Genomic DNA, 17843 nt, shown 5'->3' with positions numbered 1-17843 from the left:
GCCCGGTTGGAGGGACTTGCCCTGCCAGGACCAGCCAGAGTCAGGCCCGCTCCTCCCCCCAGCTTTTTACAACTGTTCATCTGGTGGAGGTTCTTTAACCTGAGAAAAAGAAAAACGCTGGAAACTTGCGCATCGTTATAAATGGGCTTCCTTCTTCCCCCCAAACCACTGTAGAACTAGGGGTGTGGGGAGGGGGGTTGATTCAGACCCAGGGGCGTTTTGGGGGTAGAGTGAGCTTGTGTGGCCTCCTGCCTACACCCAGCTCAGGATGGGGACAGGGAGGAGTGTGGGAGAGCAGAGGGGGCCAGGCGGTGCTGGGGTGGAAAGGCAATGTCTCGGGCCCGGCTCTTTGGACCGTGGACTTGTTTGGGGACTCTGGAAAACTCCCCACCTCTCCGAGCCTCAGTTTCCCCATCATCTGTGAAACGGAGGGGTGGGATGTGCCCGCTAGTTCTCAGACTTCTAGCAGCAGAACCCTTAAGTGCGAGCCGACTCCCGCAGTGGTGGCACTGCCCTGGCTGCAGTGGGAGGGCAGGGCCGGCCGGAGTGAGGGCCCTGCTCTCTGCAGAGCACCCGCTGCAAGGGGGTGCTGGAGCACCGTTTGGAACCCCTAGCCTGGCTGTGGTGTCAGAGCCCTTCCTTACTCTCCAGCATCTTGTGATTCGATGACTCGGTGGCATGGCATGTCCTCGAGGACAGGGGTTGAGCCCACTGCTGTGTCCTCCCGGCCTCTGCCAGACGCAGCCCCTGTCCGTCTCTCTCTCTCTGATTTTCCCAGAACTGGCATCTCCAGCCGGCCAAACAGCTTTCATTCCCCTAAACACACCGCCCCATCCTGCCCAGCAGCATCCTTGCACCTATGCACCTTGTCTGTCCCCGGACAGAGCCCGCCAAGTCCATAAGCAGATGTCCCTTCTGCCCGAACCGCCCTTCCCCCTGCTCTTTACGGATGCAGGGCTGACTCCCACTTGTCCCTCAGGACTCGGCTTGGGCCTCAGGCCCTCCAGAAGCTACACACTCCTCCCGTGGGCGCCCACAGCCCCCAGGCTTGTCACGGGACCTCTCTGGGGCCTCCCCTAATGCCTCAGGAGGTCCCTGGAGGGCGAGACTCCGGCATGACTCTGCTCTTTTCCCCAGGCCCAGCACAGGCTCATTTGTGGGATGGGGGGACGGCAGGTGGCTGGAGACGGGACGGAATGTTTGATTCTGACCATCCAGGGGAGCACGATTTGATCGTGGTGGGTGCACAAGCCTGCCACAGGGGCAGAGCATCAGTGCACTCAGAGCTGCAGAGATCTGCTGCGGAGGTGTCCCCCGCAGCCCGTGGGACTGCAGCGCCCCGTGTCCCCAACCCCACGCCCAGCCCCTGCTGGTCTCTGTTCCAGACGAGGGGAGATGGGGACCTGGGAGTTGACACATGGAGCCTGGCTCCCAGCTCCCTTCCTAGCAGCGTGTTGGGGGGCAGCTGTCCGCTGTCACTCCAGGGAGGGGGCTACAGAAACGCTGCGAGGTGGTCTGTGTGAGAGCACAGGGGCGCCCAGCAGGCCTCAGGAGCTGCCCTGCCTTCTCCTCCTTCCTGCGCTCCCTCTGGCTGGGGGGCCAGGGCAGGGACCGCATCACTGTATGAGGCCAACCTTCCCGTTGGTAGGACCCGGCTGAAATCGATCGTCACTCCCCCTGTGCCAGCCCCACCGTTGACCAAGTCTTGATTTGGGAGCCTGGGGAAGAAGTCCTGCTCTGTCCCAGGGCAGAACGTGCCAAGTCCATAAACAGCAAAGAAAAACGCCCAGTTGCAGAGGACGCGACGGGCCGGCAGGCTCTTTCCTCCATCTTGTTTGCGGTCTATGTGCCAGGGGCTCGGTCAGAATCTGAGCAATAAACAAAAACTAAGGGTCCTGTGAAGACTCTTTAAAAATACTCTACCAACCAAAACAGACATCCCAAACCAGAGATGAGCCATGTGCCTAAAAGGGGGCATCAGTCAACACGTATGAGTGTCCCAGAACCTCCAGAACCTCTGCCAACCATCTTGCTTACTTTGGAGCCGCCTGGGCCCTCGCCGGGGTTTGGGGTCACCCTGGACGTTTGTTGAGCCTGACTGCCTCTGGACAGATGTTGCCGTGACCCTGCTCGCCCGGCACCACAGGCCTAGCCCCGTGTTTACGGTGGCCGCTAGCCAGCCCCGTGTATTGCCGGCTCCACCATCCCTCCCCGTCACCCGTCTCGTCCCAACCGCGTGCGGCTGGAAATAGACCGGCTAGTAGAGACGCCCTGTGCCCAGCTGTGACGCCTGCTTGTGGGACGTGGGGAGCCACGGCAGCCACCCAGCTGCTCGGCCGGGGTCTTCAGCAACCTCCTGGGCTGCCTTAACAGGGGGAAGAGGGTCCCATCCCACAGGCCGACTTTCCCTCCCCTGGCACACCCGCTCACTGGCCACCGAGGGGCCAGGCGCCCGTGCAGTCATTTGGGACAAGCTTTAGCGGAGGTCCCCCCTGAGTGGGGTCTTCCTGGGGCCCCTGTTGCCGCCGGGGAGTCACTACCTCGGCCTGGCAGCCAGCCCCTCGTGGCCTGGGCTCCCCCTGCCATGCCGGCCAGCCGCGCCTTTGCTCCGCGTGCATATTGAGCCTGTCCCGGGGCGCCTCGCAGCCCTGTGCTCCCCCTGCCCAAGGGGCCGGCACTCTCTCTTCCTGTCCCAAGCACTCCAGCTCGGCCTTCAGGGGACTTGCCTCCCACCCTGCGTTCGAACTGAGGAGTCACAGTGCCCCTCACGCAGGGCTGAAAAGTTCTGTTCACGCAGCCGTCTTCCTCCTGTGTGCCGATTATACAGAAATGTTAAGGGAGTACAGACTGCACGGAAGGAAACCCCCACAAGCTCCCCACCCGCCCCGCTCTGCGGTCTTCGCGTCCCCGGGTTCTTGCCCGTGTCGTCTGCATGCAGCCCTGACTTTCCGCGGTTACGATCACGCACGGGTGTTTTTAGGCTGCTTTCCTGGTGTTCTGTCAGAACTTTCCTCGCTGTTGACGCATAATCATGTGGCCAAGAGGTGAGACTGTAATCAAAGCCCGGGATGTGGGCGCCTGGCAGCCTGTGGGCGCACTGCTGCCGTGGCGGGCTGGTTAGAAATGCCTGGAAGGAAGGATCTGTGATCTCTGGGTCCAAAGATGCCTCCTGAGTGCCCTTATCTGCCAGGTCAGGGGGTCCTGAGATGATCTTCGTGGCGTAATTAATGCTAAACCAAGTATGGGACGCAGCTCACCCCACCGGGACCGAGTGACAGGGCACCGGGTGGCGGGTAGAGATGGGGTGAGGGGAGGAGGCGTAACAGGTGCAAAGCCTAGAGGTGGGAGAGGCCTAGCCAGGCAGGAGAGTGGGCTCGGAGTACGGTGACACGTAAGAGGGTAGTTTCTGTCGGCTAAATGCCCGAGACCTGGAGATTTGTGTCTGCAGGTGCGAGCATGTCAGGGGTCCCCTTCGGCTGCGCGTCGGGCACATCCCAGACTCAAGCCTGCCTCCCGGCCCCCCTTCCACGTCCACCGGGGCCCCACCCGGGGCTGCTGCGGCCGCACACGCGCACACACACACGTGCGCTCACGCACACGTTCATCCCACCACATCCCACCACCGAGCACGTCTTTTCCCCGTGCTTGTCCGCACGCGGCAGAGAGAGAGAGAGACCCCTCCGCCTGTCAGTGTGGCCTCTGAGCCCTCTCGCACACGCTCTTTTCCCCTGCAGCCCTCCGCCCCAGCCCCCCCCCCACCCCCACAGTAGTTAATCCCTCCTGATTCCCCCACCTCTCTCTCCCTGGCCGGGCAGCTCCCTGAGGGCAGGCCTTGCCTTGGCGTTCACTGCGCCCTCATTGAGTGAGGGCGTGAACGAACGGACACACGGGGCTGATCGCGGAAGGCTCTCTGCGGGAAGACGTGGGCGCTAGGAAGGGACTTCGGAAGAGGCAGAGGCCGGCGCAGGCAGGCTCCAAGGTGGCAAAACCAGCAGATTAAGGGCGTCCCGTGGGGAGGGATGAGAAGCGAAAAGCTGGCAGTCTCTGGCTGGGACTGCGCCTCTGGGAATCCATCTGAAGAAAAGAAACCCTAAAACGGAAAGGGCTCTACGTGCCCTGTGTCCCTCGTAGGGGAGTTTACTAACGGGGTCCAGAACAGAGACAAGTGCACCAAGTGGTTGGGCGGGGGTCGCCTGCCGGCTGGACAGGCAACAGGTGAGGAGGGCACCAGGGATGAGCCCCGGAAAGCGCTGCTTTCAGTGAAGGGTGAACGAGCAGGTCACATACAGAGAGACCCGTTTGCACTAGGAGAACATCGGCCCACGAGAAAAGACAGAAACAAAATAGACGCCTATGGTTATGGTCGCAGCCAGAGCGTAGGACCGTTGACCCGTTTTTTCCCACTGTTTTTCAGAATTCCTTGTAAATTCAAAATCTTAAATAGTTTTGTTGGACAAGTGATAGGGAGCCGTGCTGCGTGTCTTGAGGGGAGAAGGGCCACAAATGGGCTAGAAAGGGTGGGCTTGGCCACGGGGAGCCGTGGTGGTCTCCCAGCACGTCAGCCACCCTCGGTGCCCCCTTTTCCGGGGAGCCCCTTGGTGCCCACACCCACCCCTCCACGTCCGCCCCCTTACAGCCCCTCTGCCATTTTCTTAAGTCGGCACAAAACCTTTTCCCATCCCGTTGTAGCTCCGTGGCCCACCCAGGGCCTGTCAGCAAAGGACCACTTAGTGTGGGAAGGAACCAACTAGTCCACAGCGGGCCCAGTTAAGGCGCCGTGGCCGTTCAGGGGCGGGAGCCCGCGGGGCCTGGGGGCCCCGCCTTCACGGAGAACTTCTGGCGGTGCTGACACTCGTGGGGAGGACACTGGTTTTTATACTCAACAGCTTTGAAAAAAGCGGAAGAAGCCATAGAGTTTAATTGGGAAGAATTGGTCCAGAATTCCAGGCAGTACCGAGGCTGGGAAGCACGTGCCGGGAGTAAGTCACGTGCCGTGGCCAGCGTCCGGCAGGAAGGACTGTGTCAGCCGGGTGGCCTCGGGAGCTCCGGGGCCCTCCCGGGTTCCATGGGCCGTGCGTGTGCCCGGCCCGCCCCGCGCGCGGGCCCGAGGGGGAACTAACCGCACCCAGAGGGGCCTGTTTTATTTCTGAGGATGTTCACGAAGAATCCGTCAGAGCCTTTCCCCTTTCTTTTCTCACGGCTTCTCCCTTTGGTTCCGGGATTTGTTTGTTTGGGTTTCCTCCCCTTCCCCCTTCCCAGTCCTCTGTTCTTCTCCCCATCAAAAGAAGTTTTTAAAACCCGAGTGCCTGCCACAGACGTCCGGCCAGGATCGCGTTCACAGCTGGGCTGTCAGAGGCCCGAGGCCGCAGGGATGAAAGTGTCCAGTTCCCAGCCTGGCACCGGCGCGCGCGTGTTGTGACCGAGGGCGGGCCGTTCGCCCCTCGAAGCTCCTGGTTATGACGCCCCCGCTGCCTCGGGCTGAGGCCCTGGGTGAGACGCTGCCACGAGCACGCCCGGCACCGAGCAGGAGCTCAGGGCGCACGGCTCCCCTGCCGCCACCTGCAGCCCCCTCTCCTGCCCGTGCTTGAGACATTAAAGGAAGAGCTGGTCTTGCCGTGGCGGTGTGGCGGGGGCCAGGGCGGCGTCCCTCAGGAGCGCGTCCCGCCGCCTCCAAACCCCCGTCCCCTCTACCTGCTTCTTAAAGCGCTGCCCGCTTAGAACGGCTTTTCTCTGGCCGAAGACGTTTGTCCTTGTACCGCTGAAGGCACTGGCGAGGGAGGAGGACACCAGACGCTGTGGGCAGGGCTGACGTGGCAAGAGCCCTGTGTGGCTTCGCTCGTCCATCGAGCAGCAAAGCTCACAGGCCGCCTCCTCCACCCCGATCCCACCCGCCCCCCCCCGTCCCCGACAGGGCTCACTCCCAGGCAAGGCTGACGCGGGTGAATAAACGAGCACAGCTCTTCTCTGACCAGCCCTCACTCGCCCTCCCAACGGGCCCGCAGCCTCTGCCCCCCGGGACCCCGCGGCCAGCACTCAGGCTTCTCACTCACCCAGAGCTGCTTCCTTGGCTGGATCCGGGAACTGGGTGTCGCCAGGCAGCCCCTCCGGGGCCACACAGGGCAGCCCTTGTGGGACAGGCCGAGAACCAGGGCCTCCGGGCCAGAGCCACCGCCCCCAGCCACATTTTGTAGTTGTCAGTCGGTCACTCGGCCCACGGACGTGGCTTATGTGCCTCAGGCACTATGTCAAACCCTGAGATACAGCAACACTCGAGACAGCCATGGTCCTCCCTCTCGAGGACTCTGCATTCCCTGGGGAGAGAGCGACACAGGCAGAGGTGTTTCCCCCGGCGTGGACGGAGCAGTTCTCTTGGGCCTCGCCGGCCAGAGAGGGGAGTTTGTGTTTTATTCGAAGCCGACGAGGAATCCTTTGGAGGCTTTCAGGCAGGGGATAGCGTGGCTGGTTGACACTCTCCAGGGTGGTTCAGCGGGGTGGCGAGACCAGGGTGGAAGGAGGGAGACCTGGGATGCCACCGCTGTAATCCAGGCCGGGGAGGAGGGGAGCTGGACCCGGCCACCTGAGGGGAGGGGGCGGGGAGCTGGGTCTGCAGGCAGAGCTGAGGACCACACCTGCTAAGGGCTTAGAGGCGGGGAGCGGGGAAGGGAGGGCTCCAGGATGACAGAAGCCACCGTGAGCTGTGCTGCCATTGGCCGAGATGGGGAAGGCTGAGGGCGGGGCCAGGCTTCGCTCTGTTCTGTTCCGTTCTCACAGGAGGTCAGATCAGGAGTCCAGCAAGGGCCGTGTTAGGTTTGTCGTGGCTTTGGACATCTGGGTCAGCCGTTGATATCTCAGCCTGAGGACAGTGGAGCAAGCGGGCCTAGAGGTCTTAGCGGCATTGGCAAATAGGCGGCAGTTAAAGCCGTGGGACAGGGTGACATCTCCCGAGATCGGAGCCCAAGAGGAGCGCAGGCCTCGTGGACCTGGGCCCCACCGGGGCACAGCGCCCAGGGCACCGTGCTCCCAAGGCTGCTTTACAGGAGGTTGTGCCCACAGAATGCAAACATGTTTGCCAACCATATGTCTGGTAAGGGTCTAGTATCTGCGACACACAAAGAACTCTCAGAACTCACCAGTAGAAAGACAACCCCGTGTAAAAGTGGGCGAGGGATTTGAATAGACACTGCTCCAGAAAGGATGTACCAACGGACGGCAAGCACGTGGAAAGGTGCTCGGCGTCATTAGGGAAACGTGAGTCAAAGCCACGATAAGGTGCCATGTCACAACCGCCAGGATGTCTATCGTTTTAAAAAATGGAAAACAGGAAGTGTTGGCAAGGACGTGGAGACATTGGAACCCTCGTATTTTGCCGATGGGAACGTGGAATGGTGCCACCACCGTGGGAAGCAGTGTGACAGCGCCTCCAGAAGTGAAACGTGGAATCACCTTATGACCCGATGATGCCGCGCCTAGGTACCCACCCGAGAGAGTTTAAACGTGTTCACTCAAAGGCTCGTACGTGGCGTTCACAGCAGCGTGTGTCCTCACAGCTAAGGAGGGGGAGACCACCCAGGCGTCCCGCAGCTGGTGGACGGGTCGACAAAACGTGGTCTCTCCGGACGATGGAATATTATTCAGGCATAAGAACGAATGACGTGTGCTCCGCCGTGGGAGGACCTTGAAGACGTCATGGGGTGTCAGAGAAGCCAGACGCGGAGGACGCACGCTGTGTGGCCCCAGTGGTATGAAAGGTCCAGAACAGGCACGTTCGTAGAGGCGGAAAGTAAGCTAATGGTTGCCGGGGGCTGGGGGAGGGGAGAATTGGGCTTGACTGAAAATGGGCACAGGGCGTCTCTTGGGGGTGGTGGGAAACGTTCTGGAATCAGATCTTGGTGATGTTCACACCACCTCGTGAATGTGCCAAGAACCACTGACCCGTCCTCCTTGAGGCGGTGAATTTTATGTAACGTGAGTCGTATCTCAATGAATGAAGGCTGAGGTGGCACGTGCAGAGGCCGGGGCTTGTCCCACAGCCCGAGCAGGCCACACGCGTGGCTCTCAGTCCAGTTCTGAGCCAACGTGAAGCCCCTGATAGACTGCGGTCCCCCAGAGAAGGGTGACAGGGTGGTGAGCTAGCCAGAACCTGTGTCAGGAGGGAGCAGTTCCGGAAGCTGAAGCTGCTCTGCTGAGGCCACGCTGGGGGCTCCCTTGGACGCAGCTTGGTGTCACTTTCCGGTGTGGCGGGGACCTTACCGTCCCCTGGGGCACGTTCACACCTGTGATTCCCCGAAGCCCTGGCAGCGGCTTTGTTCAACGGTTGTTAACGTTCACGGGTGGTGTGTGTGTGCCAGGCACCGAGCCGAGTCCTTCGCTGCATTAGTTCCTTTAGTCCCCCAGACAACTTAAGGTGCCTGTTATCCCCGTTTTGTGAAGAAGGAGACCAAGGCCCGAAAGGGGTAAGTGACGTGCCCAAGGTCACGCAGCAAGTTACTCACCGAATCTTACACCCCAGCTGGTGTGACCTGGTAGGAAAAGAGTTAGAACCCGTGGGCAGCGGTCCCAGGGAGACATCGCAGAGACAGCGTAAAGAGAGTGGTCCTCAGTCGGACCAGGCAGCAACCTCCAGGCCCAACCCAGGGGGCTCAGGGTCAGAGCAGGGCTACGGTGGGGGACCGTGTGTCTTCTGCATACGGCTGACCTGCTTAAGAGTCAGGCCCCCCAGAGAAGGCCCAGCTGATGCCCAGACCAGGAAGCGGAGAGGTCCCGGGAGGCCCCGTCATACCTCCCCCTGCCTCTGCCAGCACCTCTGACAGCTCAGGGAATGTTCTGGATCTGGCAGAACCCAGGCCTCAAAGCTCTGAGACCCGTGTGTATTTTACCCGAAATCTAATCCATCTGGTTCTCATTTATTTACACTTAACTCATCAAATGTAATTTTGCAAGAGCCGCTCGATGGCCAAGAGGCTTTTGTGCCTAAGCCTCCCTTCTGACAGGGGCCAGGGGAGGGTTGGGGCCTCAGCCCTCAGGGACCAGGAGGGAGCTCTCAGGGTTGGAGGTCAAGTTCGGTTCCTGCGATGGGCCGGGGCCTCTGCCTCTGTCCTCGGACCCTCGGTGGGACCTGTGGTGTCGGGGCCAGGCACGGGGTCTGACACATAGTAGGCCCTTGGCAGCCACGAGAACACGGGTGGGGCCCGGGCAGAACACAGAGTCTCTGTTTCGAATCGTGAAATGTTCGTGGGAAACACAAAGCAAGCAAAGCTGGGTCCAGAAGTAATTTTTAGTTATTATAAATAACTGCAAACCTGGATTCTTGGTCCAAAGGAGGACAAACAGCCAGCTATTAATAAAAATAAACAGACCTCATGGGCAAACCGCAGCCCTGCCTGCAGAGGCCTTTCGGAACCAGATCAACCTACAGCCTGTGGGCGTCGGCTAGAGAGCAGCCGCCCATGAGCCCATCTCAGACGCAGCACTCTCGTGCTCGGGACCGGCGGGCCCACCGAGCAGACATGGGCCGGAGAGCCAGCTGAGGGCTGTCTCCCCCCGACCCCGGCACCCAGACCTCCCGTCAGGCGCTACGGTGTAAGGTGGGGGCACCTGACCCCAGAGACCCCGCTCGGAATCCGTCTGTGGTGCCGAGGTGCCCTGGCCTCTTCCGACTAGAACTGGTCACAGTGGCCGCTGGGATTGGGAGGGGAGGCTGGGGGCCCGGAGGCCTAGGAGAAGCACACAGACCGTGCCTTCGGGCAGGAGTTGAGGCCCGACCCAGGCCTGTGGCACAGTAGTGGAGGCAAAACAGACGGGCAGGGTGGTGAGGAAGTCGGCATCCTTGGCCACTGCTCGGGTGGTGGGAGGGACAGAAGGGGGCTGCTCAGGCCAGGGGAGGTGGGCGGGGGTAGGGCAGGGCTGGAGTGAAGCCCCTCTTGGCACCCTGGTCTGCCGGTCTGCCTCCCACCTTCCGTCCTCCCTCAGCCGTTGGCTGGACGGGTGAGTGCTCACCGTACCCCCAGACGCTGGGCCTCAGGCTGGGGAGCAGCCTGCACAGAGCGGCGGCCCCATGTCTTATCCCAGACTGCACTGGGATGGTCCGTTTCTGAGGGTGTCCCTCAGCCCCGCCGGCCAAGGGCCCCCTGCCGCCGTGGCCAGCCGCGGCTCAGTGTCCCCTCCCCTCCCCTCCCAGCACCCTTCGCCCGCTGCCCCCACCCCAGCCCAAAAGAGTCAGGGGCTCTACCAGTCCCAGTGGCACAGAGATGTGTTTGTGTGTTAAGGCCGGGGGCTGGGGGGCGGGAATGGAAGGGTGCTGCAGGCTGGGGCCTTCCAGAGAGTGGCCCGGCCGGGGCAGGCAGCCCCTGACAGAGGGCCACCCGAGACCCTCGCAGCGCTGCGGCTGCTGGGGTCGTTCCTGCACAGTGTAGCCATCAGCTCTTCCATTGCCAGTTAAAAGAGTTTCCCACTAGGAGCCTCAGGTCTGCCCCCAAACCCACAGGGCCTCCTCTCTGCTTTATCGCAAAGTCCTCGGGCCAGGGCGCTCCCTGCCTTCTGGGAACATTCCAGCGTGGCCGCAAAAGCAGATGAAGGACCATGAGCTGCCGGCAGGATTCAGAGGCAGAGCAGCCCCTGTATCCCACCCAGAGCCCACTCAGGCATCGTGCAGCCTGGATCGGAAACAGGCTTGCTCAGGGCCCTCACTGCACGCAGCGGGCTCAGCCTCTGCCCGAGGCCATGGCGGTGGCGCTACTGTGGCTTGTCGGGCTGCGCAGACATCTTCCCCGAGGACTGTCCCCTCCCCCGGCAGCACCGGTGAGAACGGGGGCCAGGGGGACCTGGACAGAGCCGGGGTTTGTGAGGGCCCTTGGGGTCTCCTTGACGGGGGGTGTGTAGGCTGCACAGCTTCCAGAACTCCTCCTCTGCCCCAGCGGTCGCGGGCCCTTCCCCATCTGTGCCCTGCCACGCCCCTTCGGCGAGAGTCGGCTTCTGCGACACCTCTTCCTCCCCCGGCCTCGGGTCACAGACCTCCCTGCCGCCCCCGGGCCGGCCCTCCACGAAGCCTCCCACCTCTGCTCAGGTCCAGTACGGCAGCAGCTGGGTTCACTGTGGTGCCCTGGCGGCCCTTGGGGAGCGTGGCACGTAGTAGGCGCCCAGTGTTTGTGGAGGGAACTGATGAACGAAGGCCTGTTGGGTGGTTCTCAAAGGCAAGAACTTCCGTCTGGACAAGGAGGGAGAGGGCATCCCAGGAGGAGGTGGGTGTGATCACAGGAAGGCAAGCGTGAACAGGGGGCTGTTCCGAGAACAGCGGAGATAAGTGCAGCTGCGGGGAGCCCCGAACGAGCCCCCTCCGTGTGCCCAGAAGGAACCGGGACAGCACGCCGCTCCAGGGGACTGGCCTCTGTGGGTCGCGAGCTCCCCATCGGTGGCGAGTGCAGACACACGTGTGCCATTCGGTTCTTCCTGCGGACACTTGAGCACCCGCTCGGTCTGACCGTCAGCGGGGCACAGGGATATAAAGACTCAGGGCTCTCTTCAGCCCAGAGCAGAGACAGGACGACCGAGCCCGAGGTCCGGGGCAGAGCAAGCCTGGGCACAGGGGACGAGCACAGTCTTCCGGGCGCCGGGAAGACTTCAGAGAGGAGGAGCGTCAGAGACATGAGCGTGTAAGGTCGGGGGTGGTGTGTTAAGCAGAACTACTCGGGGAACCGGCTCTCGTCGCCGTGATTGGGCTTGAGGCGTCCTCGTCGAGAGAAACCAGATCGCAGGAGAGCGGGGAAAGGCCAGAGCCAGAACTCCCACATGTAGGCTCCCTCCTTGCCCCGCAGGACCTCTCATGACAGAGTTTTCTAAGTCCTGAGGGGGCCAAGGAACAATGTGTGCTGGGCTTGCCCCCATCAGGAGGGCCCAGGGGCCGTAGTGCTGTGCTAGGCCTGGCCAGGGCCTCCAGGTGAACCCAGTCTGCCCGAGCCCGGTGGGTGGCCGACCCACGGCCCCAGCTCCTCCAGCTGGTCCCTCTTCAGACTTGACTGTGAGCCCCGCGTGGAGGGCTGAGCCACGGGGGTGTGAGGGGCATGCGGTGGGCATCAGGCCCCCGACCCAGCCCTTAGAGAAGCCGGTGACGACCGCAGGCTCCCCAAAGGGATTGTGAGGCTGTGGTTTCCTGCCCGGCTCGAGGGAGGCCTGTGTTGGGACCACAGTGGAAAAAGGGCGCAGAGGGGGCCGCCCCCTTCCCTCCCTGCTTAATCTTGGGGCTTTGTCATTTGGGAGCGGGGAAAAGAAATGTTTACACGGCCTTGCATTTGTTTCAAATTATTCATCAGTGTTTGAGAGTCATTGTTCCCCGCTAGTGTAAACAGGGCTGTCCCAAGGCACAGCCACTCTGCCAGCTCCCTGAACTTCTGTAGATGCGTGCAGTATTAACTGCCCTCGGGTCCCTGGCTTCCAGTGAAGGGAGATGGGCCGGGCCAGGCGGGGGGCTCCAGGGAGCTCGTTCACGGTGGGGTCAAAGCAGCGCTTTCTCGCCACCAGTGCAGCATTTGAGGGCCTGTAACTGGTTTGTTTTACCAACTGAACCTTTCCTAGGGCTGGAGAAGCCAAGGTACAGAGCAAAGAAGCTGAGAACCATGGGAAGAACAGCAAAGCGTGTGATTTGAAGGGGGTCTGGACCGAGTCCCAGAAGCGGGTTTCGCTGTGATACGTGTGCCAGCACCGGGGTGCAAGTGCCTCAGTGGCGTGTCTTTGGGACAGAGGCGGGACTAACGCCACGTACGCTGGGACAGGCCCCGTGTTACCCACGGCAGGCTGGCTCCGGCGTTGCGTTTGCATCTGGGGTTCCCAAACACGTTCAAGGTGGCACCCCGCTCAGGCTCATGTTAAGAGTAGCTGGCTCTTCGTAGCATTGGTCTCGACACACTTTCTGGCACGGCCAGCTGAGCGGCGGGGCAAAGCCGCGTGCTCGGGAGGTGAACGGCGGGTCTAAGTCCTGCCTCTGCCCTGAGCAGCCGTGTGACTTTGCTCAGGTTACTTTGGTTCTCTGCGCCTCAGTGCCCTCACCTGTAGAGTGGAGGCCGTAACACAGCCTGTCGCTCAGGGTTGCCGCAGGGGTGGAGCGCGGGGATATTTGTGAGGCCCCCGTGCCTGACGCATAAGGAGCCCTCGAGGAGTGTCAGCTTCGCGTCGTTATGGGTAGGATGAACAGGACTCGGTCCCTGGCTTAGAGCTGCTCAGGGTCTAGTGCCGGCGAGGGACAGACCCCCAGAGGCAGCCACCCCTGGAGGGGAGGTGCCCCCCGCAAAGGGGGCACTGGCAGTGGCCCTTTAGGGAGCCGTCCGTAAGTAAGACTCCGTTGAGTGGAGAAAGGTTTTCAGAATAATCCCTCTGTGTCATTTCCAGCTCCCCCGGGACCCCACTGTGTCTCCTCTCAGCAAGAGCCACCTTCCCCACTTCAGCTGTAACTGCTCGTGGCTTTTAGAGTTCAGAGTCCTGCCTCCCTCCGGGCTGCCACACAGCTGACATTTGAGCTTGCTAGAGAATAATGGCCTGCCTCAGCATCGGCCTCGGAGGCAGCCATGTGGTCTCCTGGGTGGTGAAGCGACCTGTTGTCCCTAAGCCTCAGTAGGACCCAGCTGACCTAGCTCCAGGGCTCAGTCCTCTCCTGGTTCAGTGCAGGTCAGTCTTCTTGGTTCTTTACGTGTCCGCATCCCTCTGGTTGCAGTACTGGAAGATGGCTGTGTGAAGGACAACTGTATTAAAAGCTTACAGCCAAAGTGTGTGTGTGTGTGTGTGTGTGTGTGTGTGTGTGTGTGTGTGTGTGTGTTGGGGGCCAGGGGATTGGCTAGAAGCGGCTGGTAGCTCACCTTGCCTTTGTGGTTTCATACATTTGCCTGTTAAAACGACGATACAGACACGGCACGTTAAGGTTTAAGAAGCCCATCTTTCGTTACACAAACTGACAGTGTAAGGGGTTATGACTTTGGTAATTGAAACATGCTGTTCTGTTCAAGCCCAGAACTCCATAAAGACTCTTTTCAGCCAATAGCCGCCTTTGTGCCAGCAGCCTCTGGTCAACGCCGAGTGTCAGCCCTGAGGTCTCTCTCTCCTAGAGAGCAGGAAAGACCGCTTAGAGGCCTTCTGCGGCCGTCTTGGTGGCCAGAGGTCAGGGCCTTTTAAAAAATTCCCCATTCTTAGACGTTTGAAGTCCATTTGTGAGGCAGAAAGCAGGCTGCAGGGTCTCGTGTTACTGGTTGTAACTCTGAGGTAGGCTTGAAGACGGAGGGGACGGGAGAATTTGCTTGGCGAGGCTCCGTGGGTTGGGGAAGGGCAGTGCAGGCTGCAGTCTTCCCGGAGAGGGAGAGTCCAACAGGATCAGTGAGACCACGGTTTGGGAGTCGGACTATCAGGTGGGACCCGGGACAGGTGACTTGGCCCCTCTGGGCCTCGGTTTCCTCATCTAGCAAATGGGCTAATACCCGGATCTGATCTACAGGGCTGCCGTGAGGATGAAAGGAGTTAGTACGCGTCGGATACTTAGAAGAGGGCCGGTCGCGTAGGTTACCGACAGTCAGCTGGCGTTACAAGCATCGTAACTACCTCTACAGAGTAACTCCGCGGAGTACCTTGGTAGAGCACAGCCCTGTGCAGTGTCTCTGCGGAGTACCTGGCCCCCCTGCGGGGTGTAGCCGCGGGGTCCCCCTGTGGAGCGTCCCCAGAGTGCTGCCGTGTGCAGGGCCTTCTGGGCAGCCTGGGAAGCTGGTCGCCTCTCACTTCCGGCCCCAGGTGCGATTTCTCCCCTTCCCCTCTCCGCCTCTCCTTGCAGATGTGGACGAGTGTCAGGACAACAACGGTGGCTGCCAACAGATCTGCGTCAATGCCATGGGCAGCTACGAGTGTCAGTGCCACGGTGGCTTTTTCCTCAGCGACAACCAGCACACCTGCATCCACCGCTCCAACGGTGAGTGCGGCCCGTGCTGACCAGGCACACGCCCCCGCCCCCGCCCCCCAGAATCTGGCGGCCCCTGGAAACCCCCTTCTCCACATCTCGACTCCGGGGGCCTCAGGGTCAAGGCGGGGGGCGGGGCGCGGTTTGGTGGTGGCCTGAATGGCTGTTTTGTGCTTCTGGTGTCGATTCTGCGCGGGGCTCCTCCCAGCTCCCGCCCACCGCCCGCTACACCGGGACTGCTGGTGTTCCTGGTGTTTTTATGTGGAGGCGAGGTGGGGCCACAAATGGGCAGATGTGACCAGAGAAGCTGTTTTCGTTTCTGGGCTGAAGGCCGGCTGTGGCCAGGAAGAGTGGGGCCCCATTCTCCATGGTCCCCTTCCCCAAGGTGGGCTGGAGACCTGAGCAGGCAGAGTGCCAATTTCCTGGTCTCTGAACGTTCACCGGGTCACCAGCCAGCAGAGGGTCCCTGTGGTCGGGAGCCTGCCTCCCTCTGGTTGTCGGGTGGGATGGCAGGCCGGCCCGGGACAGTGCAGAGGGACTGGGGAGCACTGGCCAGCCGGAGTAACCTGCAGACAGCCCCAGGCTGGGACAGAGCCTGGCCTCCAGCCAAGCCTGGCAGTGAAGGTCCACAGTATCAGAGGAGGGATGGTCAGAGTTTGGGCCCAGAGAAGCAGGACTGTGAGGTAGGACAGCTGGCCAGAAGGCAGGACCCACATGCGTAGAGGAGAGGGGCTTTTAGGTAGAGGGAACAGCATTTGCAAAGGCACAGAGGCATATGTTGCTTAAGTTAATGGCAAGGTCTGGAATCTTGGGGCAGGCTGCGTGCTGCAATGGAGTGGGCTGAGGGCAGGGGCGGGGACCAGCGCTCCTGGGGCCCGGCCATCGTGTGCGGTCAAGAGAGTAGATGGGGAAGGAGGCCAGGACAGCCGCCTGGCCCCGGCCTGAGCCCCTCCCCCATCGCTGACCCCTGACACGTCGGAGATACCGGAGGGGCCTCGAGGGGCCCCTGTGAGGGCCCAGCCCGGGGTCCGTGGCACCAGCAGGAGACCAGGGAGTGGCTCACACTGAAACGTGGGGACAGAAGGGCAGGCCCCGGGCTCCGGCGCAGCCTGCCGGGCACGACTCCGGTGCTGCCGCTCCCTGGCGGTGAGCCGAGAACCTCAGCCTCCTTGTCCACAGCGTGGAGATGTGGTGGTGCCCCGCCAGGCTCTCCGGAAGGCGGGGACGAGACCCTGCGTGTGCAGTGTTCCGCGTGCACTAAAGCTACAGGGGCTGCAGGGCGAGGCTGGGGGACGCTGGGTGTGCTTGTTATTTGGAAGCAATTCCTGAGAAAGAAAAGAAGGAAACAGTTAAAAGTCCAAAGCCTGGGATAGGGAAGCAGAGCCGTTTCACTGGATGCCTTCGATGCTCCGTGCTTGTTCAGGCGATTTCCTCAAGGACGCGACAAGCCCGGCGGTCCCCACTCTGCCGTGTCCCCAGAAGGACGTGGGCGCCAAGCTCTGCGCGCCGTGGTGCCCGCTGCCGCTGTGTCGTGCGGACTTCCCCGGGAGCCTGCGGCCGGGGCTGCGGGCTGCCCCAGATGAGGACCGGGGGCCCAACCCGAGTTTTATAGGAAGCAGATTTATGGGGAAGCGAGTGCACGTTGGTGGTGAGGAGGGAGTCCTGCTTTCCTCGCGGAGGGGGGCTTTACAGGGCGACGGCTCTGAGCAAGCCGTGAAGTCCCCGAGGCCGGGGTGGCCGAGCCTCTTTTCCAGCCAGGCGGCGTTGCCCCGTTCCTTTGAAGAGCAGCTTTCCCACGAGCGGGGTCCGGGTGAAGCTGTGAGGCCCCTGGTTGAAAGGAGGGTGCGCGGGAAGGGGGGACCGACGCGAGGCTGGGTACAAGACCCCGGCCGCGTTCCGTCGGTAACCGGGACCCGGTTTGGCCCGGAGGCACTCGTCTGGCTGAGGATGTCACCGGACAAGCCTCAGCAGCAGGCGGAGGAGTAGGGTCAGGGGACGCATTAGCGTGGAGAGCGGCCGGCTGGCTGCCGAGGGGTCATGTGCGTACTCTGAGCTAGGCCCTCACAGCAACCCGGTGAGGCGGGGATGTTATGACCCTGGGACAGCGGAGGAAGCCAAAGCAGTCAAGTTAGGAGACTCGCCCGAGGTCACACCGTAGGGAAAGGGCGGAGTCGGGATCCCAGCGCACGTCTTCAGCTGTGATGTGATGAGGCCGGTCAGGAAAGAAAGAAGGTGGCAGAACAGACAGAAGTAGGCGGGCCTCCTCTTTGCGGAAGCCACACGCGAGCTGAAACAGAACGGCCAAGAGCCCGCCGCGGGAAGACTTGGGGGAAGCGTGCCAGGCAGCACGTCTGCAAAGGCCCTGAGGCAGGGATGGACCAGACTCGGGCGAAAAGCAAAACGAAGGGGAGGGCGGTGGAGCACAGTGAGCCAAGGGGAGAGGAGCCCAGGAGGAGGGGAGCCTGGCAGGGCCCGGACCCTGGGAGGCCGCCAGAGCATGGGCAGGAGTTTGGATGGTGTGCAGAGAGGGCAGCTGTGGGAAGCCGGCTGAGCAGAGGTGGGAGACGTGCTGGAGGGGAGAGTGGAGGGCTTCCAGGGCCTCTCAGATACTTCAGGGGCTGGGCCTCAAATTAAGCGTGCGGTAGAGCCTTGAGCCCACGTGCCTCACCTTTCCCAAAGGCCCTGGGGTGACCGGATCCTGACGCCAGGACTTGAGATTTAGCCAGAGTACAGATTTGGGGGCCCCAAGCCCAGTCTTTGTTAACCAGCACCAACCAGCACCAACCAGCACGTTGGTTAAAGAAGTCCCTTCTCTTATTAGGATTTTTGTGTCCATCTCCCAGGTTTTAAATCTGGGCAACGAGTCCATCCAAAAAGCAGCAGACAGCTTCCGGGATACCTCCCGAGGGGCGAGCGGCAG

The 17843-nt window shown here is 61.6% G+C and overlaps 1 protein-coding gene across 1 annotated transcript in view; it reads left to right on the top strand.

Moving 5' to 3' along the window:
* SCUBE1 (signal peptide, CUB domain and EGF like domain containing 1) overlaps positions 1-17843 on the top strand; it is a 180746-nt gene that overhangs the window by 84598 nt on the left and 78305 nt on the right. Inside the window, exon 8 of the mRNA XM_030320864.2 lies at positions 14801-14935. Within this exon, the coding sequence (XP_030176724.2) occupies positions 14801-14935 (135 nt within the window). The remainder of the gene's footprint in view (positions 1-14800; positions 14936-17843) is intronic.

Source organism: Lynx canadensis, chromosome B4 (assembly GCF_007474595.2).
Source record: "Lynx canadensis isolate LIC74 chromosome B4, mLynCan4.pri.v2, whole genome shotgun sequence".
Classification (NCBI taxonomy): domain Eukaryota; kingdom Metazoa; phylum Chordata; class Mammalia; order Carnivora; family Felidae; genus Lynx; species Lynx canadensis.
This window is presented reverse-complemented; position numbering and strand designations above follow the sequence as displayed.